Source organism: Euprymna scolopes, chromosome 27 (assembly GCF_053919585.1).
Source record: "Euprymna scolopes isolate OS-2025 chromosome 27, ASM5391958v1, whole genome shotgun sequence".
NCBI lineage: Eukaryota > Metazoa > Mollusca > Cephalopoda > Sepiida > Sepiolidae > Euprymna > Euprymna scolopes.
The window spans coordinates 23,389,504-23,412,246 of NC_136508.1; the positions used below are offsets into that span (position 1 = coordinate 23,389,504).

At 30.7% G+C, this 22,743-nt stretch overlaps 1 protein-coding gene across 20 annotated transcripts in view; it reads left to right on the plus strand.

Moving 5' to 3' along the window:
* LOC145248789 (nephrin-like) overlaps positions 1-22,743 on the plus strand; it is a 482,982-nt gene that overhangs the window by 455,705 nt on the left and 4,534 nt on the right. For 3 of the 20 annotated variants that reach the window (XM_080110432.1, XM_080110431.1, XM_080110433.1), the window contains 5 exons: positions 4,969-5,129; positions 6,910-7,081; positions 7,172-7,311; positions 12,618-12,828; positions 20,864-20,944. In XM_080110432.1, coding sequence (XP_079966558.1) covers positions 4,969-5,129; positions 6,910-7,081; positions 7,172-7,311; positions 12,618-12,828; positions 20,864-20,944 — 765 coding nt within the window. Of the gene's footprint in view, positions 1-4,968; positions 5,130-6,909; positions 7,082-7,171; positions 7,312-12,617; positions 12,829-13,804; positions 13,818-19,729; positions 19,808-20,863; positions 20,945-22,743 lie in introns of all 20 variants that reach the window. The other 17 variants (XM_080110436.1, XM_080110439.1, XM_080110434.1 and 14 more) reach the window with 15 other exon arrangements.

Consider the following 22,743-nt stretch of genomic DNA (forward strand, 5'->3'; position numbering starts at 1 on the left):
CTAGCAGGTACACTCGGCATAGTCTGGTCATAAAATATGCTTATATATATTTTCATTTATGCAGATTTTGTATATATTATTATAGTATATTTTCTATCGATTCTTGTATTGTTGTGATTTCAAAACTAAAAAATATCCATATGACTTGGGTGCATCAGCTTGAATCGAAACTAAAACCGAAAGAAAATATATAACTGGAGTTCTTTCAACTGTTATATCAAAACTTCAGAAGCATTCTTGGTAAAATTATTTATTACAAGAAATTAAAGGTAACAAATGACAGTCACTCGGAAGAAAAAAATGTAAACATGACACAAAATAACGCATACTAGAAATTGGATGGCATATTTTTTTTTTTTTTTTAGATATTATGTAATATTAAAATTTGAAATTAAAGAAAACAAAAACTATTTCTTTTTAAAGAAACATTTACTTTTAAAGATATCAAATCTGTCAACTCTGAGTTTCTTTAAGCAATTTAGTTTTCTTAATCATTTTTTCTTAGCGATATAGAAATCTGAGTAGTTAATTGCGATGTTAAAATGGACACTTTGTAAGTCTCAAGTGCAAGTATGCTACTCATGTTAGAAGGGTATTTTATGTTTGTTTTCTTTAAATATTGTTATGCAATGAATGCACTTGAGACTTATAAATTGTCCATTTTAACATCCCAACAGACTATTACTCGGATTTTTGTGTTAAAAAAACCATTAACAAAAAATTAAATCCACCCCACATTCGAAAGTTTGATTCATGTCTGTTTAAAAAAAAATTAAAATACAAATTTTTGGCTTTAAATTTCAAATTTTAAGGTTGAAATTCTATTTTTAGTACAACTTTTAAATAAGTGAAGCCAAATAAAAAAAATAAAACGACTTCACTGTATCCCAAACAATGTCAGCTATGATGTTATTTATAAATTTAAGAGTTTATTAAGAAAATTTTTTTTCAATTCCAGCCAAATTAAATTTTCACGAATCACGTGAAATGATTTTAGTCTTGAAGGTTATGAAAGCAACCGCATAATCATTAACTCTTCTGTGAAACTGTTTCTTTCAACCAGCCAGATATGTTGTGATGGTAGAAAACACAATTGATTTAATCACCTCAGTTGATTTTTGGTCGTTTTTATTCATTTTTTATTTTAATTTATATATTTTGGAAATGGGCAGAAAATATTAGTCTGATTCAAGTATAAAAATATTCAAATCATACTTGACATTTCATAGTTATGTATGCACTAACGTCTGCAAGAGGAGCAGGGCATAAACTAGTGATGGGACGATTCTTTTTTTTTTTTACCCCCAACTCTAATAAAATTACCAATTTTTGTTGTTTTTAATTAAATTTTCAGATTACTGTAAAATCCTATGTAATGTGTAAATAATTTTTGGAAAACATAAAAATACATTTGTTAGAACTAAATCTATAGATTTTAGTTTTACGAGTAGATTAAAATTAATAAATATCTATCATTAATCCTAGCAATGGAAAATCAGCATAAAAAAAAACAAAAAGCTCTGTTTTTCGTATCAGAAAATAGATGCAAATTTTTCTCATACCAATATCTTAAAAAGTTCAGATTCCCAATTCCGATTAATCATCCCAACACTAGTTAGTATGAACAAAAAGTGCTCTTACCCCAAACTCTGAGTTTGATAGCAATTTGCTTTCAATTTCATACAATAAGTATTTTCAGCATAAAATACCCACCCACCCCATTTAAAAAAAAAAATAAAATAATAAAATAAAATGACAAATTTTGAAGTAAAACTGCTCTGGTGCCAACTGCCTTTTTCCAAAATGAATTTCGGATTTTAATGTTTATTTATTTTTTTCTTCTAGGTAGAAACGCAACTGAATTTTATGTTTTAGTTTTTGTTTCTCTTTGTTTCAATCGTTTGCAAATATTGTATTCTTCGCCATTTAATAATGCATGCTGTGTTTGGTTGTCAGTTGGAAAATTATGGTTAACCCTTCATCTCACGTGCCCACCCTTTTCTTTATTTCAAATCTTTGATTTAATCAAGTTATATGCTGTGCCTGCTCTGCTCGTACTTCAATCCAGTTTTGTTGTCTTTTTTGAAATACATTTTTCTGAATGATCATAAACTTTTTTTTAAACGTCTCACTTGTATGCATAATTATGATAGAGCAGGTGCAACACAGATTATCCTGTGACTAATGGTTCGGCACTTTAAATCTGGACAAAATCATTGTAATGAACTTGGTCATCTTGCTGCTGCCAGACTAGCTTACTGGGCGACCAACAGATGCCTCTCTACTTGTTTATGCTGCATCTGCTGATGGTAGTCTCCCTTTATTTTTAGATTATATCTTCTTTTGCTTAAATTTATCCTTCAGACAAATTCAAGTGGCAGTTAAACACCAGTTTATATCCAAAGAAAAAGGGTAACTGCTATTTAAGGTTACTCCCTGGTGGTTTTGAGACCTGCTAGGTGTATAATTAGTGGGTTGAAAAGGAGTGTTGTTGAATTATTATAGTGATATCCGGAACCCTTGGTTACAGAGCTGTTTTTCAAGATGATCATCTTGAAAAACAGCTCTGTAACCAAGAGTACTGAGAAATCAGTATTGCATCTATGTTTACTTTTTATCATTTATAATGTTTGTTTAAACTTTAAACTTCATATGCTATCGGATAAAGATTCAGCTAAAAAATAAAATTTGTTTAAAAGAGTTTTGTATTTTCAAGGGAAGTAACTCTAATATTTTATGAAGAATTATGTCCCTTGCATCTCATTGAAGATTTATTGGCTACTTAACGGATGAATCCATCAATTTTACACTGCATCTGGTGGTGGTAGTCTCCCTTTATTTTGGAATTATTTCTTTGTTTGAATTTAATCCTGGTTATCACTCGGGCTATGACAACAGCATATTCTTTTCATTGTTTTGACTCTCTAGTATATATCCGACATAGTTAATCAACTGATAACCACAGCACTCTATATAAAAGCATAAGATATCAACCGATACACACTCGAGAGTCAAAAAAGTAAAAAGAATATACTGTTGTCCGCGCACTGGTTCAAGTGGCCACTGTAGTGTTAAAACAGCGATCTTTTTTTTTATTATTAAAAACAAATATAGTTGAGCTGTTAATGGAGAAATCAGATTGACCAACAAAGCCAAACTTATCCGAAAATCTGTGTTGCATCTGTACTGTTATTAATAAAGTTATTATAAAGTATATATTTTTTTTAATAAAGTAGCATCCATTTTATGAGTTGACTCTATTTTTTACAAGCTTTTTCTACCATTATTTTTTTTTGATACATTTGAGTTTTTTTTTTTTTTTTTGCTGATTCTTTGATATTATTGAATTTCCAACAATCACAAGATAATAAACAGGTTTGACCTTTTAAATATATCTCTACATTAATAATAATTGTGATCACTTGTGTATCTGTTTCTCACCTATGTGACTTGCATTATTTTTTAATTTACTAATTAATCATTTGTTGAAATCAAAAACGTAATTTTAAAAAAACTTTAAAAATTTCGATTTAGAAAATGATTTAATTACAAAATTAAATCCACCAGAATGCATTTAAAATTGTAAAAAGAATGAATTACTTGGTGGCTCTTTGAAATTAGAAAAGAATTTGGAAGCATTTAAACTAATATCATTTCTGGCTTTAACATTCTTATAAAATCTTTAAGTATCAAGTTTTGCAAGCTATTTACATGGAATAAGTTTATAGAGATTAAAACATTACATAAACAAAATATGTAATTTTATTAGAATTTGGTTCAGTTAATAATTTGATGGCCAAACGATATAAAAAAATTAAACTGTCAAAATTATATATTTTTTTAAAGAAATAAAAAATAAAAATCAGGTAACACAAGATATTCTTACATTGTACATATCAATATTTTTGGATGTTTCAAAATTCCAATCTTTTAATGTATTTGAATTAGACATTTCTGATTAGAATCAGTTTAGTACTGATTTAGATTTTCTCAGATTTCTGGATTAAACAGATGAATTTTGAACCGATCTCCTGTCTTACCAAACAATTTGGTATTTGAGCAGTATAATTGAATCTAAAAAGATGTTAAGCTAAAATACTATTACGTACTTACATGTCATGCTGAAATTAGTAATAAAAAAAACGTTTACAAAATTTATAGAAAAAATTACAAAAAATGAAAGAGTAGAAGATTTGCTATTTTTTTCTTTTTGTTGTTTTTTACAAAAAAACATTTTAGTTTGAAAGTCAGTTTGAATAAATTTATTTTTTTCCACCCACAGGTTTTCTAATCGCCTTCAACAGTCTGTCGCACATGTTCGTCTCTGTAACACACCTTATTCCAACTGAACCTCCTGTTCTATCTATGGTTCTTTTATGCATCTGGTATAGTCTCATTTGCATAAAGGCGGTGAGAGTTTGTGTCACTCACACCTGATCATTAAGTAGAAAAAAAACTGCAAGTCGCTATTTTTTTTGTCAAGCGATCAAACCCTACAAAGCACACGCACATACATGCTAATCTGTTAGACTTTTCCCCACACATAGATATTAATGGTCTGCTATTTTCTATTTAGAAATGGCAGATTTATCAAAATCGTAGGTTGCAGCTACTTTTTCTGAATTTTAAGATCTCTTCAACTTTGACCAATGCGATAAAACTGTATTTGAAAAATTTTATTTTTTTAGTTTTCAATTTTATGATTTTTTTTTTTTTGTAATTTGTACTAAGTTTGACATGACATACATTACATACGTAATCATGTTCTTTTTTTTAACCTAAAATGCATTTGTTTGAAAACCCATTAATACTATACAAGCATGAAACAAAAACATTATAATCACATCCATATGGTCTTAGTTGTAAATGCTGTAATCGCTTAAGATTCATTAAAATGTTATGTTTTGTTAATATGAATTCTATTTCTTGTTGTCATTTTCTCATTTGCTGTTTTATAAAAACTTCCAGATGGTAGTGACACAACAAGTCATACAAATACTTTTGAACTGTTTGGATCGACGAAGGAGAGCCATCTTTATCCAATGTCACCCTCGGAAGATGCTCGCAGTTACGACACTTATGACAAAAGTCTTGATGAATTCTCAGATGAATGTAGCAAAAACTATGAGGCAAGTATTTTTGGGATGACTTATAAAAAAAAAAATCTTATTTCTTTTTCTCTGCAATTGTTGATACCATCTCGAATTATTTTCCCTGGGAACCAACTTTTTTTCTCTCTTTTTCGGCGGATAATTAAACTAAAAAAATTCACAAAAACTTTCAAGCATGATTTTTGGAATTAGTTTAAATAAAATAATTTCTAACGTGATTTTGCAATTAATGTTGTGGTCCAGTGGACTTTTATTTTAAAATAAACAATCCAATTCAACTACGATTGTTTATATCAACAAAAACAAAAAAAACTTTCATTTATATTTTTTTACCAGTTTATTTTCTTCACATTTTTTTGACATCGTAACTGCTAATTTTGTTTCCTTTTAATAACACAAGTAATAGCTCATCATTTTTATAACATAAACACGTGTGTTTCGGTTAACACAAATTCTACTTTGGTATTTTTGAAACGTAATTATTTACAGTTAGTTTTCATTGCAACAGATCATAAAACAATCTTTCTAGACTGAGGTAGCATTAAAGAAATTCGCTTAAACTGGTATGTAGTCATAAAAGGGTGCTCCTAAGAATAGTTTCTCTTCGTATCCCTTCTTCCGAAGTATCTGGTAGAGAGTTTTTCATGTACTTCTTTTTGAGGGCGATTACATTTTTGTGTTTTCATCCATTCTTTTATTTTTGAAATTTTTGTTGGGGTAACGATGGAGTTGACATGATAATGAAAAACTGCTCGCTATCCTTAGTATAGCAGGTGCGTCCAAACCGAACATCATATCGAACCTGGCAATGCTGGGTATCCATGCTAGTGACCTGATATGTCACTACATTAGCCAGATTACTTAGATGGATACTTTTACAATTTTAACAAAAGGGCTACTATGATATCGCAGGGTCTCCATTCATGCTGAACATCCACAGAATGCCCCGCAGCAATACATTACATATGAAAGATGCTGCGGTGGAATTTCCACGGGTCCTGCTAGTGTTAATCAAATTTTATTGACTGTAAAATATACTTGGGTTTTGAAGAGTAAAGAATTGGTTAATTTTAATGTTTTTTTACCACTAAACATTATTTTGGTCACTTTTTTTGCTTGGTTCTTGTCCAGAATTCCCCCTATATTAAAGAACAAAAATAAAGACAAAATTTTGTATGTGTCTGTGATAAAAAGAAAATATCATATTCCAAAAATCACGTAAATTAATAAAGTAGTTTCATTTTTATAAAGAAAATCATTAAGTGATTAATATGAATTTGTAGGCATTAGAACTTTAATCTTGCATTTTTGTTGAATTATCTCCCTTGTTTCTTGCTATTATTTTTAAGATGGCGATGCAAGACACTCTTTCCTCTTATATGTAAAATTTGATTTTATTTAAAAATGAAACTACTTGATTAATTTACAAGATTTTTGGAATATGATATTTTCATTTCATTATAGATACAGATTTTTCTTTGTTTTTAATATAGGGGAAATTCTGGATAAGAACCCTCCTTTTTTTTTTTTTTTTTTTTTTTTTTTTTTTTCATCCATTTTATTTCACTTCTGTTTTTTTGTAGATTTCACCTTGTAAAAACTTAATTTTGTTAAATACCATTCCACTTTTTGAAATAATTCCTTAAAATATTTAATAACGTGGGTTTTTTTGGGGGGGGGGGATTTTTTAATCCAATCTACCCAGTCTATCTTTTGAGCAAAAGAAAAATTACCTCTATTTTTGTTTGAGTTGAATTTTTTAGTTAATATTTCATCACTTTTTTTTTATTTTTCATAGGATGAAGATATAAAACGGGTATTTTTGCCTCCTCATGACTATTCAGGTCGGCCCTATACCCCATGCAAACAAGATTCTCCTCAAGTTGAGCCGAAAAGAGCTTATATGGATTCACCAAACAGACAAATAACTTACTTGGATGAGTCAGGCTCACGGTCTCCAGTCCATGAAGGTAGATTAATAACTTTCTTTAAATGGTATTTGTTAAATATTCGCTATTTTACTGATGTTTTATTCTGGTGAAACCATTTCTCTTTTTTAGACTTGTATATGGCCCCCAAAAAGAAGATGGAAGGTTATGAAACAAATCATTATGGTGTCCTTCAAGGAAAGACACCAGCAGCAACATTATACGAAGATCCATCAAGTTGGTCACGTCAGGAACAGAACAATCGGATGAGAGTAAGTCATTAAGTCTTTCATCATTTGAACAGCACATAAATCACATTTTACTCACAGCTTTTATTTTAGAAATATTTTCACAACTTTTCTGCAAGCTTTTTCGTTTATTTTTTTGTATAAGATAATTACAATATTACAAAGTTTAGTCGAATTGCAGGTAAGTTGAGAAGTGATAACCAGTTTGTGTTCAAGAAGTGTAAGACAGTGGAGATGGATGAGAATTCCAATGTGGAGAAACTATATCTGGAGGACAAAGCTATTGATGTTCGTATTGTTCAGATTCTTCGGAATACTGTTCTTATCTTGAGTATCATTTTCACAACATTTCAGTCAATATATGTAACCTTCGACCTTCAAGTGTATTCTGTCCTAAAGCAGGAAAAGATCACTCCAACCCTATCAATTATCGTCCCATCGCCCTAACAAGCTGTATATGCAAAACAACAGAAAGGATGGTCAATACAAGACTAATGTGGCATTTAGAAAAATATAACCTCATCTCTACTCACCAAAGTGGATTTAGACAAAAACAAGGTACTAATGACCAACTTATTCAGCTAGAAACATATATTTGTAACGGTCTAATAAGAAACCATCACATGGTCTCAATCTTTTTTGATATCGAAAAAGCGTATGACACTACGTGGAGGTACGGAATCTTGAAAGATATTCATAATATGGTAATCAGAGGAAACCTAGCAAAATTTATCCAAGAATTCTTATCCCACAGAACATATAAAGTATGCTTAGGAAATATAACATCAGATCAATACACACAAGAAACAAGGGTACTACAGGGTAGTGTACTATCTGCCACCCTTTTTTTAATTAAAATCAACAGTATAATCGAAAATGTTAACATGGGATTCGAAAAAACATTTGTTGATGACTTTTCAATAACTTGCTCATCACGAAATATGCCAACTATCGAAAGACAAATGCCACATTGCCTTAACAAAATAGATCATTGGATTAACCAAAATGGATTCAAAATGTCCAAAAGCAAAACCACATCTACTTTTGTAAGAAACGAAAATACCACCTTGACCCACAGCTCAAACTAGATGAGTAACTAATACCAGTAGTACAACATACCAAATTTCTAGTGATCATTTTTGATAATAAACTAAACTTCAAGGAACACGTTAACAAATTAAAACAAAAATGCTTAAAAACAATAAATATCTTAAAAATAGTATCAAAACTAGACTGGGGAGCAGATCAAGCTACAAAGCTCAAAATATACCGCTCACATATCAGATCCAAACTGGGCTATGGTTGTGCCATATACAGCTCCACTTACAAATCCTATAAAAACAAACTACGAACGATACAGAATCAAAGTTTAAGACTTAGCCTAGGAGCCTATCGAACTTCACTAATGGAAAGCCTGCATGTAGAAGCCAAAGAACTACCCCTGCATTTAAGATGGGAAAAACTAGCGTTACAATATGCAACAAAACTACAAAGCAACCCCAAAAACCCAACATACAAAACTACCCTCAACCCACAATGTACAAACTTTTATTCAGGGAAGCCAAAAAGTATACCCTCCTTTGGACACAGAATTAAAGAAATAATACATCAAATCAATGAAAACCCCTACAATATAATTACTAAAAAAATAAACGACAGACCACCATGGACATTACACAAACCAAAAACCGACCTAACGCTTACTGCTTACAAGAAAAACATTACAAATAATATAACAAACAGAAGCAACTTCGGAGAACTAAGAGAAAAATATGCAGAATACATAGAAATATACACCGATGAGTCTAAAATTATAAACGGAACAAGTGCAGCATGCACAGATGGACAAAATCAATATCAAATACGACTGCTCAACGAGGCTTCAATATATACAGCCGAGCTGCAGGCCATCAAAATAGCTCTCAAAAACATCAAAGACATCAACGAACAAAAATTCATAATATATACAGACTCCCTATCCTGTATCATGGCCCTTGAAGAAAAATCTAAACACCCTTTTATCACAGAAATTATACAAGAATACAACGAAATAACTGAAAAAAACAAAAAAAAATATAATAGCCTGGATACCAAGCCATGTCGGCATCCCAGGAAATGAAAAGGCAGACAAACTGGCTAAAGAAGCCACAAACCACCAAATGGAAAAAATTAAAATGCCACTCAGATCTAAAAAGAAAAATCAACGAATATATAGAAAACAAGTGGCAAGAGGAATGGAACAATGCACTGCAAACAAATTGCACGAACACCAACCAATAATTAAAAACGAAAAACAAATTTTAAGGGAAGAAGAGAAGAAATTGTACTAAACCAAATACGAATTGGACGTACAAAATTAACTCATTCCTACCTAATCAAAGTGGAGGAAACACCAAATTGCACACTCTGTAACCAACAACTAACAATTAAACATTTACTGATGGAATGTAGAAAACACAAACACACTCGGAAGAAATATTTTAAAACAACAAACATTAGAAAAGTGTTCCAAGAAGTGGAACCCCAACAAATCATAAACTATTTAAAAGAAACAAATGTATTTAAACTCCTATAAAGTAAACAAGTAAAATTCATTTTAGAAAAACAAATCTCTTACAACTAAAACAATTTTTCGGAAAACCTAAGCATATTGCTTCAAAAGATAAACTTTTCAAGAAACTTAAAATATTTTTACAAGAAACTGAAAATCAATTATATCAACAAAACTTTTTTAGCATTAAATGACCGTTAGAGGTTGAAATGCCGTTAAACAAACACATTCACTCACCCCCGCTGAGAATTGAACGTTCAACTTTCAGGAAAATATCACTTTTACAAATTTTTTTTTTTTTCCTAAGTAGACTAATCCCCGCGCTATGGATCCTTGTGAGTTTAACAGAAACATTCCCGAGTTCGACAAGATACACCTGAAGAAGGTCAGAGGTTACATCGACTGAAACGTTGTGAAAATCACACACAACATGAGAACAGTAGTCCAAAGAATCTAAATAATACGAATAAGAAATCCTCATCTCAAAAATTCAGAAACGCTGTTGAGGTTGTTTAGAAATTTGGTTATCTTGGTGATACCACTGGAGCACAGGGAGGAGCAGGTGCTAGTATAATAGCAAAAGTCAAGAGTGGATGGATTGAATTGAGGGAACTTTTGCTAATCAGAAGGGCATTACGATTGTTAAGAAAGGGAGGAATTTATGAAGCTTGTGTTCAAAGTGATGTATGAAATGATATTTGGCCAGTGAGGGTTACGACAAGCATTTCATGGTGAGAAATGTTACGAAAATCGTACAATGAATGCGTAATGCAAATCTTCAAGGCTTAGATCTGATGACCTCAGGGGAAGAGTATAGGTAGATGCATGCAGAACAGGAGACTTTGTTGGTTTGGTCTGATTGAAAGAATGGATGCAAGCGTTGGATTTGTAGATATAGAACAGTTGAGTTATCAGGGTCAGTTTCCAAGATTGTTTTTTTTTTATTTTGAACAAATTATTTTTATATATACATATTTCATTTACAAGCTTTTTGTGTTTTGTTTTTTATTTTTTCTGTTATGTGCACATGTATGGTGATGGGACTGTATGGGAGCGAAACTCATCCGCATGGGATTTGAGTAAGAAATCTACAAGACATATCAATTTAAAAGTATTCAAACTTTGACATGTACAACATAGGATGGAATGTTGATCCAAGATAAAACCGATACAATTTAACAAGTTGTCTACAAATAGATGTATATTAGTTTTGCCCACAATAAACTATTAGAAATCTCCATCTGTGGAACATGCTACCACCAGATTGCTTGCTAGAAGGCTAGAAGATGGTCCTCTAATATTAATATAATTTTTTTTTTAATCTACCTTCATCTAGTTGCTTTTAGCCTTAATAAATAACTCCTCAATAAAAAGAGAAAAATAAAGATATACAGTCAATAGTTAATCTAGAGAAATTATATATTTAAGATTTGTTACGATTTTTTTTATTTTATTTCATTTTTTTATTATTTGTGTGACGCTCTATCAAACGAATGGTTAATTTAGTCCACACGGCTGGAAAATAAAAGATTGGCTTTTACAAGATTCGAACCTGTGTCTTTTAATAAAAGACGACTTATTTGTAGGTGTTATTATAACTACTTGGATAACAATCCTAATGGTCCGGGGGGGGGAGCTATACACAAATTCGGATTTCTCTAAATGTATGGCAGATAAATGTTTTGTTTTGATACTGCGAATCAAATTTTTGCTTCATACTAAGGTTAGGCGTTTTATGAATGACTTCTAACTTCTGTCTATTGCCATTTCGCTTGTAACATCCATTTAAGTGACCTCAAAAAGAGCTGCTCAACAGCACATTTAACGTTTGATACACAGATGCCAGGATAAACATCCAAATGTGCATCTAACTGCAAGAAATGGCAGTTTTGATGCAGGAGTAGCACATCTAATGAATTGTTGGCAATATAATCTTATGAGAATGAAGATATGTTTGAAAAGATTGTGAATTGAAAGCATAAAATTATTTTACCAAAATAAATGGTGTCTGCATCAAGACACTTCCTCACCCTCCCTATAGTCCAAAGCTTGTTCCCTGTGACTTTTGATGATTCCCAAAGCTTGAGAAAAACCTTGGAAGCTGTCATTATGAAACAACTGAGGAGACGAAAGAGGTTGTGACCAGGGTCATTAACAGGCTCACACAAGAGGACTTCCATAGGACCTTCCAGAAGTTTTTGGAATGGTACAAGTGCATTGCAGCCGGAGGAGATTACTTTGAATCGGACTAGTTTCATGTGTGTACTATTAATAAAAGTGCCTATGCAAAAAAAAAAAACTGATTGAAGGCACATCATATTTTACCCAAATAAATGGCGTTTGTATTAAAAATAACCCCCAGAATTTGATATGCAGCAAAAACAAAGTTGAAGCAGTCTTGGGTTGTCAACATTGATTTTGGACTTTAGAGCATTCCCGAGGAATCTGGCCGTACCAGTTAAGACACTTTATGACAATTTCTATCGTAGCTTTTATATAGTGGAGAAAATTGTCAAGTGTAATATTTTTAAAAGTTGATTCGACAAAAACCTTTCATTCTTTGTTAAATATTACTATATCCATTTTAATTTCTTTTGTTTTGTTTTTCGTTTTTTTTTTTTTTTTTTAATTTTTCTTTTTGGTTTTGAAGGTGCCCTTCCTACTGCTAATGGCCGTCTCCTCAAAGCCCTTAGGGAGCTGTGATTAAGCCTGCACGTTTGTCTCTCTTAATATTTTTCTTTTCTTTTGTTTCATGTCAAGTTTGTGCCCTTATTTTCAGAATGGAATGGTAGCTGACTACATAGAGCGGCCGGCCAACCGTCCGTGCAGCCGAGCCGGTAAGACACCACCCCCTCCACCTGTGCGCACATCCAGTCGGGGGCCAACTGACTCCGCTGTTGCTGCTGCTGCCTTGTTAGAAAACCACGCCCCTCCACTGCCTGCACGTCTGTATGGCTCTCAGGACTTGCCTCATTTCGCACCTTCATCAGGTGTGTAACCATACCCAGGCCACCGTGGTGTGGTAGTCAGTAAATTTAGTTAGGGGCGGATGGGGGTAGACCTGTTGTTAAAAGTGTCACTGGAAAGCTATCCCAAAGCACCTTTCCACTTTTCATATTGTTTCTTAGGTTGTGAAAGTGTATACTTTCGCTGGGTAGTTAAAACTGTTCAACGCAGATTCCCAACCATTTTTTTTACTGAAAATGAGTTGTGTTGGAGGAACAGAATAAACATATTTTATGTTTAAAAAAAAAAAAAGAAAAAGTTTTTGATTCTGTTTTATGAGATCAAATCTCTTCATCTGCAGGCAGTCCTTCGTAGACGCGTTTAGTTTTGCTAGTGAATATTTTGAAAAACGTGATTGTGTTGTAGCTTTATTCCACTAGTTTTAGTTTGTCTGTACGTTTGTTTGTCCGAAGGTGATACACTCACATTCCTCAATCAGATTATCATATTTCACCATTTTTTTTTCTATTGTCACTTACTGCATCAGTTGCACTTTTATTTTATTTCGATTTACAATTTGTCTTCAATAAAAATAAAAATCTATTTTAATTATTTGAATTCTTCGAATCACTGTTCTCATCCTGAGTGTTATTTTCACAACATTTCGGTCAAGGTAATTCCCAATGTTCTCAGGTGTAGCTTGTCGAACTCAGAAATTTTTCTATCAAACTCTGGAATCAGGGCAGTATTTCGAATGGAACCCTTCGTTTATTTCACGGGAGTAGCATGCAGAGTTCAACAAGATGCTCCTGATGAAAACCGGAGGTTTCATTGACCTAAACGTTGTGAGAATGAAACTCAAGATAAGAACAGTAGTTAGAAGAATTTAAATAACCAAACCTTATCTCAAAAATTCATAAACATATTTTATTTTAAAAAAATATAATTTAAAAATTTTTTTTTTTTTTAAGCCAAAAAATTAATTAACTACTAAACTGTTTCTATTTATTTCCTTACTAGCTTGCGAATCAGGGTAAGTCTAGAAAAAGCTTACTGCTTATTGTTGCTCCCTTATCACTATCACAATCCCCTCACCAATTTGAGTGGAGGTAGTACTGCTAGTTGCATCCATTTATTGACACACCTACACATCTATTGGTTACGGTTATGCTTTGGGGTAGATTTTCATACATTCTAACTTAATTATTACAACTACTTTTTGTAACTGTATTTTACAAACTACAATTCTCATCTTGGTTGTAATATCCACAATGTTTGATCTGATGTAACCTCCGACCTCCTTCAGGTGCATCTTTTTGAACGTGAGAAATATCTTGTCAAACTTGGGAATCTTTGTTCCCAACTTCAGAAAGATGGACTTGAAGAAGGTCAAAGGTTACATTGGTCGAACTCTTCTAACAATGAAGAGGAGACCAGCTAACGTACTTCCTAATTTCCGGCATAACTTTACCAAAAGTGGTGATAAGGAAAATCAGTTGCTTCACTTTTACGCTTCTTCGGGATTTCTACTGTGAAGCAATTTATTGAAATAAAATATAAGAAAAAGGGTATTATTTAAAAGTATACAATAAAAATTAACAAAATTATACAGATAAAAGTAATACAATTATCTTTATTTGCACTTTTAATATAAAAATTAAAAAAAAAAAAGTTTTTAAATTTTAGAAGAAATATTTATGAAATTATAGAAATAAGTTTATTTTTTTTTAAATGAAAATTTTTTTATTTGAATTTATATGAACATATGTTTTGCTCTTTCTGCATTAAATATTCATTCTCCTTTGATCGGGACACTTTCAGCAGATTTGACTGCCGGCAATTAAACCATGCCCTTGCCAACCATTTCATTGTACTAATTGTGTTCAAAGTTTCGTGTAATAGGTCTTTCATTACTGTTCTGGTGATGTGCACATTTCTATGACTGGCATTACTTCGTAAACTAAATAGTTCATTACTTAATGATTTTAAAGTGTTTTCGATTATTCTTTACAAAAAATAACTAATTTCAATAATTCTAAATTAAAATAAGACAGAAAAAAAACTTTTAATGATTAAAAAAAAAATATATCGGAAAAATGTAATCAAAGTACATGCACAATAGTAGATATAGGTATGAGATAAAAAAAAAAGTAGAGGAACTGATTGACCTTGTCACTGTCTTCGGTAGCGCTATGCCGGAAATTAGGAAGTACGTTAACTGACTGTAATCGAGATTGTAACTATAACAATGAAGCTGCGACTTGTAGTCCAAATAATTCAAATTATTAATCTTCATCTTAAAAATTCCAAAACAAATATTTTGCTTCAATTAAAACCTTTTTTCTAAAAGAAAATTTGCTAAAAACCATTTTTTATTGAATCATAATCAAATGTTTTTCATTATTTAACAAATCAAAAAACAATGTTCAATTCTTTAAATGGTGGAATTGATTGAATTTCAAAACAATGAATAATTTTTTTAAATATTATCAATCAGATAATCTTGATTGGGATTCTTTTCATGATTTGTAAAAAACTTTTTTCTTTTCTAATAGAACTAAATTGTTTTCGTAACTTTAGCAAATCAGCTCTTTTGGATTCCAATATTTCGTACCAATTTTGAAGCTTTAGTATACAATCCAAAGATATTTCAGTTGGAGTAACTTGATGAATCTTTGCCAGAATGGCAGTCCCAGAGTCATGTCGACCTCTTACTGCATTGTTGTTACTGATGCTGCTGTCTCCCTCATATGTGTGTGTATGTATACCCTACAATGCCTTTACTCTTAAAAATAAATAATACTAATGGTTACAAATGGCATATTTCAAGCAATGCAAACAAATCTTTGAGTTTGAATCCTTTATATAATAATGACAGCATTCTAAGCAGCAACAATCTGTAGTACATTTCCTTTTATTTTTGCTTTTTTTTATGTTCTATTATTTTTGTTTCATTTCTAAGACTGGTTATCATTGCAACAACCATTTCAATTTGGCAAGGATTTTCGTTGGTAGCGAGTTCAAAACAGCATCTGGTTAACAGAATTTCAACATAAAACCTCGGTCTTGTTTCATGTCTTGTCAATCTCGTTGCTGATTCTCCTCTCTCCCCACTCTCTCTCTCTCTCTCGTTGTTACAATAATATGACCAGTTGTTTGTTCATTTTTCCTATTTTGCTTTAACCAATTGTTGTCTCCTTTATTCTTAGCTAATTTAGTTTCAGTTTCTTTTTAATTTTTGTTATTTGTTTCTTCTGACATTTTTCTGCTGCAATATTCTGTTTCTGCACCCATCATAAATCAACTTGCATGTAACGCTTCCCCCCCACCATTAACACTTATACCGTTTTTGTTTGTTTTTTTTCTTTTTTTTTGTGTGACTAGTTTTTCTTTTCAGTTTGACTGCATTATGTTGTCTGCCATGATAAAATGCCAGTTTGATAAGCCACAAATTTTTCTAAATTTTTTTGAGAAATCACTTGCAAGAAATTTCAGGTGTTTGTCCAGAATCCCCCCTCTCCATATTAAAAAAAAAAAAAAAGAAAGAAAAATTTGTATGATGTATGTGTTCGATGTATGTGTTCATGATGAGACTAAAATATCATATTCTAAAAATCACGTAAATTGATCATGTCATTTTATTTTTATAAAAATCATTTTTAAGTGATTAATAAGAATTAATAGGCATTACAACATAAATTTCACGAGTTTAAATTTTGAGTTACCTGTTTTTTTTTTTAATTAAAAAAGATTACTTTTGTTAGATATTTTCAAAATGGCAAACAAAACAGCGGCTCTTCAGTTACTCAAAAAGTTTTCACATTTACAAATAAAACTACTTGGTCAATTTCTGTGATTTTTGGAATATTTTTGTGTCATCATGGGTATGTACATCGTACAGATTCTTATTTTTGAATGAAGTCATTTTGGACAAGAACTTAATTTTAGTATCATCTCTAATGTATCTTTATAATATTTACGTTTATTTACGTTTTGAATGTACATTTAATGTGGTTCCTCACCTATTTAAATAAGCTTATCAGATTTTCAAATGAAATGCAAAAAAAAAAAAAAAAATAGAAAAATTATGCATTTATAAATTAATTGTACCAAAATCGAATTCTTTTTGGCCATCAATTTCAGTTTCATAAACGTACTCTTTGCATTTTTTATCTTGATGTAATTTTAATACACAATCTCTTCTGACAATTCTTATAAGAAAAGAATATGATCTTCAAAAGATGCAAACCTTTATAACTTTAGAAATTACAGGATGAAATGATAAAGTTGTCGCTGTAAAGAAAACGACACTGCAGCTTACTATCCATCATAGAAAATATTGTGTCAACTTCAAGACTGGCAATTTTCGTATTTTGAATGCTTTTTTTTCAGATTGTCTCATTTTTTTTAACATGTGAATGATTTGGGTTTCTTGCTCAATACATAAATAAAACAAAAATGTTTAACATTTTCTCTTTGATGTTTTCTAAAAACCTTTCTATTTCTCAAAAGATACTTTATATATTCAATGAGAATTTGTCTGCTTAGAGAGAAATCAATTCATATAAATGGGACTTCGATTGTAAAGGAAATTTTAAAAAATAGTTTTCATTTTTATCTTTTTTTTTGTGATAGAAAATTCATTTTTATCCTTTTAATGTCTTTAACTAAAGCATCATTTAAGTAAAAATGATTTCGATTTTCTGTTTATACAAATTATAGACAAAGTAGCTTTATTTTTATGAAAAGAAAAGATCCCTTATAAATCTTGTAGCCACCATATTGAAAATGCTGAAATGAGAGTTAAATGGTAGCCAATAGAAAGGCTTAAAAATAAATGGTGAATATCAAAAACTGTATCATATTAAATGGTTTTCTAGTGTCCATTGAAAGTAAAAACTTAATATGCTTCTACTTTGTAGTTTTATCTGTTGTAAACTGTTTTAAAATATTTCTTTATTGATCAAAATTAGACAACTAAACTGAATTTATTAATCTCTAAGCAGATTTGTTGAAAATCTTGAAGTTATTATGATTCATAATTTATTGCTGAGTTTTGCATAATTTTCTTTTAAAGTGATCACAACTCGCTGATTTATTTTTATAAAATTCTTATAACGAATCTTGTCTAATAAATAGAATTTGATGCTTTTCAAGTTGTTGAGCTTTTTTAAACATGCATTGATTGTATTGGTAACAAACTAAGCATTCTAACACTGTGTGATGTGTTCTGTTTGGGGAGGGGTGTGTAACATATTTTGGCATGTATCAAAACTAACCAAAGTCGCTACTAATTTGGACTTCCTCATTAAGAGACAGGCAATGAAAGTGAAATTTGTTTATTAAATGAAAACTCAATTGAAAATTAAACCCAACAAAAGTGCGAAGTAACCTATATTAATGTAATTTTCATTATTATACAAAAGGAACTTTGTGTATATCTGAGTTCGTTCCCTATGGACTCCTTAACAGCTGGCAGATTTTTTTTAAATTTCACGCAAATGTGTTTTATATTCCTGGCAATGTTTTGAGATAGGTTTTTTGTCAGAATGTCTTTGATAAGTATGAATAATTGAAAGAAAGAACGGGCGATTTTGATTAAAATTAACACCTTATACAGCCTAACATCACAAGTGCATTTGAGAAGTTTTATTACCACACATGCAGAAAGGCCCAGGATAAAAAATCAACAGGAGATTCTTTGATATGACAGAGGCGCATTCGAAATGAATGTTTCTGTTTAGAGTGCAATTAAACCTGATACTTGACTTTTGCATTTTAAAGTTTAATTCAAGCCATTATATGAAAATAATTTCATAAAATCAACAGTAGGTTCTCTGCAGTGCAATGTGGACCACAATGTATTGTGGACTAAGTGGAGACGATTGAAAAATGGTCGATGTTACCGATTTCGATGACAATAAAATATGGAACGGTGAAACGTTCATTGATCCTTATTCATTCTCTGGCAACGTCGGGTCTCCTTGCTAGTTTATTAATAAATGAATGTTCATGTAAAGTATTTTATTTAAAGAAAAAAATACAGATTGTATGTAGCTTAAATTACTGTTACCTCTTCCTTTCATTATAAGGATGAAGTCATATTCAGAGTCGAAACTTCTTGACCATTTTTATAAAATAATAAAACATTTAGGTTGTGAATGATAAAAAAAAATAATGGTTGATATTATTTGGAGACATTACTTTTATTTTTTTTCCTATTTCTGGGCATTAATTATTTTGTAAAGATCGTCACTGAGATTTTGCATATGAATATAATAAGACATACATTGTCTTTGAATTAAATTGAAATGATTTAAAAACAAATTTTTGTTTTTACTTCAAACTTTAAGTTTCATTTTATTTTGTGGATTTTGTTTTTCTTCAATTATTTTTGGTATAAAAAAAAACTTACTTTCATTGCTTGGCCCATATTTGTTTCTACTAGTGATGGGACGATTTTTTTTCCTGGTTCTATTTATTTATAAATCTCTAAATCTTAAACTATGAAGTTATTTTTCCCAATTCCAGTAAAAACATATGTTAAATGTACAGATATTTTCTCAAACGTCAAAAACACATTTATGGAGGGGTGATCTATAGATTTTAGTTTTACTGGAAGTTTAAAATCAATAAATATTTATTATCATTACTACAAGCCGTGGAAGATTTTATTTTTTAAAAATTGAAATAAAAAAAGATTATTAAAGGAATCGTTTTTGGCATCAGAAAATAGATGCAAATTTTCTCGATACCAATTCCGATACTCCCAAAAGTTCCAATTTTTCCGATTCGTAGTAATCGTCCCAACACTAGTTTCTACTAAAACGATTTGTATTTTACCATTTCAGCTTTGCCTTTTAACGTTTACTAAATATTTCTCTCGTCAAATTGTATTATTCTCTTCTGTTTTTCTCCACTTGCGCTGCCGATTGCCTTCTTCAGTCACCTACCAATGGAACAACACACAGACTCAGTCATCTGTTTGACATCCCTATCTAAATAATCTCTGGAATAACACAGGTGATTCAGCATCTCCTGGGCTCTTTGTCTTCATCTTTGTGTTGTGTTGTGTTCATCTTCTTTAATGGAACTCGGTGTCGGTGCTCTGCTCTTTGCTCATTATTATTTTAACATGTTACATACAAAACAACCGTGACGTTCAGGTTAATGACACACTGACAATAATAATAATACTTTATTATAATCTCCAACCAAATAGGCCAATTATTAGTACATTTTTTCAATCCCTTAAACAATTCATAGAACATCTTCGGAATTACTCCAGTAAACCTGTCTAGCAGCAAAATCCCACCCCTTCATGCTGAAAATACTAGATGCTGCAAATACTTTCTTAGACTGTTAGATTTTAGAATCTCTGTTTTCTGCTTCCCTGACTGTACTAATATGCGGAAATTTAAACGTAATGTGAACAAACATCTCTCATCTCTTCACATAGTCCCCTGTAGACATGGTCCCAAATAGTAGCCTTTTACTGATGCTTTGTTTTTGGGTGAATAAGAATTTTTAAAAAATTTGTTTTTTTAACTGCTCAAGTCCAAAACGGAGATTGTAAGTGTTTGATTGTTTTCTTTTTGTTTCCCCCTCTTTTATTTCCAACAGTAAACTTTTAGTACATCAGAAAAAGTCTAATGTCACCGTGAGAAACTCAAAGATAGGCATATGAAAAGCAATGACACTATTTAATTAATATAGAAATAATGATTATTAAAATTTTACTAAGAGAAATCTTGACTTGTTTGACTTGAATTACATTAACTTTATCATGCAATTTGAAATGCTGCTGCTTGACCTTTCTTGAATGACAATTAGCAACCTTTAAGAATCAAGATCCTTTTTTGACTCCTTTCTCTTTTGCCTTGCTTTTTAGGTTAGAGATGACAGCTCTTGTCTTATGGAACTTTGTTTGCCTTACTTTGCATGATTTAAACAAGAAAATATATATTATAATTATTTTTTTAAATCTGTTTTAATTGTCCATCAATTTATGTCTTCCTCCATTTCGGCAATCACTATTTTCTTCCTGCATGACTTTTTTGTTTCTTGTCCATTTTCCAGCCATCTCTACAATCTCCTACCCTGCGGATCCTTCTCAACATAGAATGGTCCCACCGTCAGTGAATTCTCAAACTCTGCATGGCAAGTCTTCACAATTTCAGCGTTTGATTAGTTTTTTTTTATGTTATTTAACTTACTATTTTAACTTCCTTTTTTTCCGATTCCTGCATCTACAATTAGCAAGATAGAAAAATAAATTTTTTTCATTTATTTATTAGTTTTTTTGTTTTTTTTTCTTGTCAACTTGTTGACTTTCTTTGAAATGGAAAAGAATTTTACAAACGTTTTTTATTAAAAAAGAAGTTTTGAATTATTTACATTTTAGTTTTATTTTTCTCGCAGAGTTTGGAATGAAAGGCAAAGGTTATATTTATACAAATATGCCATCTCATTTTAGTCACCAAAACCTTAAAATAAATTCTTAGATCATGCTACTCAAAACATTTTTTTTTCGTTTTTACTATAACTCATTGCAATTCGATTTTATAGTCTTTGTGAAAAAAGAAAAATCTTAACTTTCACATTTTAACTAAAATGAATCTGTAAAAGGATATCCTTTGGAAGAAAACAATTTTTTTCTTTCTTTTTTCTTTTACTTTTCCCTTTTTCTCTTTTTTCCTTTTTCTCTTTTTTCTCTTTTTCTCTTTTTTTCTTTTTTCTCTACTTCTCTTGTTTCCTTTTTTCTTTTCTTTCTTTTTTCTTTTTTTCTTTTCTTTTTCTTTTTTCTTTTACTTTTCCTTTTTTTTTTTTTCTTTTTCTTTTGTCTTTTCCCTTTTTCTCTTTTTTCCTTTTTCTTTTTCTCTTTTTTCTTTTTCTTCTCTTTTTTCTTTTTTCTCTATTTCTCTTGTTTCCTTTTTTCTTTTCTTTCTTTTTTCTTTTTTTCTTTTTTCTTGCTTTCTCTTTTCCTTTTCTTGTCTTTCTGTTTTTCTCTGTCTTTCTTTCTCCTTTTTTCTTTCCTTTCCTTTTTTCTTTGTTTTTTGGGAGTGGGAGGTTGCTCAACATTCTATTAAGATAAATCGTGTTTGGAGGGATTGTTTTCATAATATGAATATCAAGTTATTCAGTTTTTTTATGCCCACAGCAACTCTCTCTCCTTCTGTAATGATTTGCATATGCGCGTTCAAGCTCTGTTACATCGTTCTATCAAAGTACATTGTTTTTTTACAATGTTATTTTTTGTTTTTCTTACTGCTGTGGTAACTAAAATAGTTAATGCTAATGATCTGTGCCTTGTCGCGTCTTCATGATAACGAAACTCTGTTGAAGTGAGAAAGACGTCTAATGTCGCATGATATCCTGGTGGTTGAAATCCTATCAAACATTTTCCATTTATAATTCTGCATGTCTTGCTAATTCTCTTCTTGCCTCCTTTAATCCTCCCCCATGAATAGAATATTGCAGAAGAAATGGTTCTACAGATTTGTTGGCAGTTTCTTCTTTTCCTATCGACATGAACTGTTGAATTTTGATGGCTAATTGTCTTGATTGCTTTCTTCACATTCTGATTGTTAATCAAAAAATATTTACTACTTTAGTTTTTTTTATTACTTTATTGAAACAATTTACAAAAGATCTTTTGGAGAAAAGGGTTCTTAAGATTTTAAAGTTTCAAATGTTTTTACTGTTTTAATGATAATATAATTGGACATCACCTAAGTTTTGTATTGATTTTTTCTGAAATTTAATCATATATTTAATGGATGAAAATATGTAGCAATCAATCCTATAACTTGCTCATATATTGAGCACTGTTGAAGTAAATATTTAAATTGTATACATAAAATAGCTCATAACATTTTATGTAGATACATAGATAAGATTGTATTGCTGGACTTTTGCTCAAATCCAATGAAACTTTGCTGTTTGTCAAGTGTTTAATG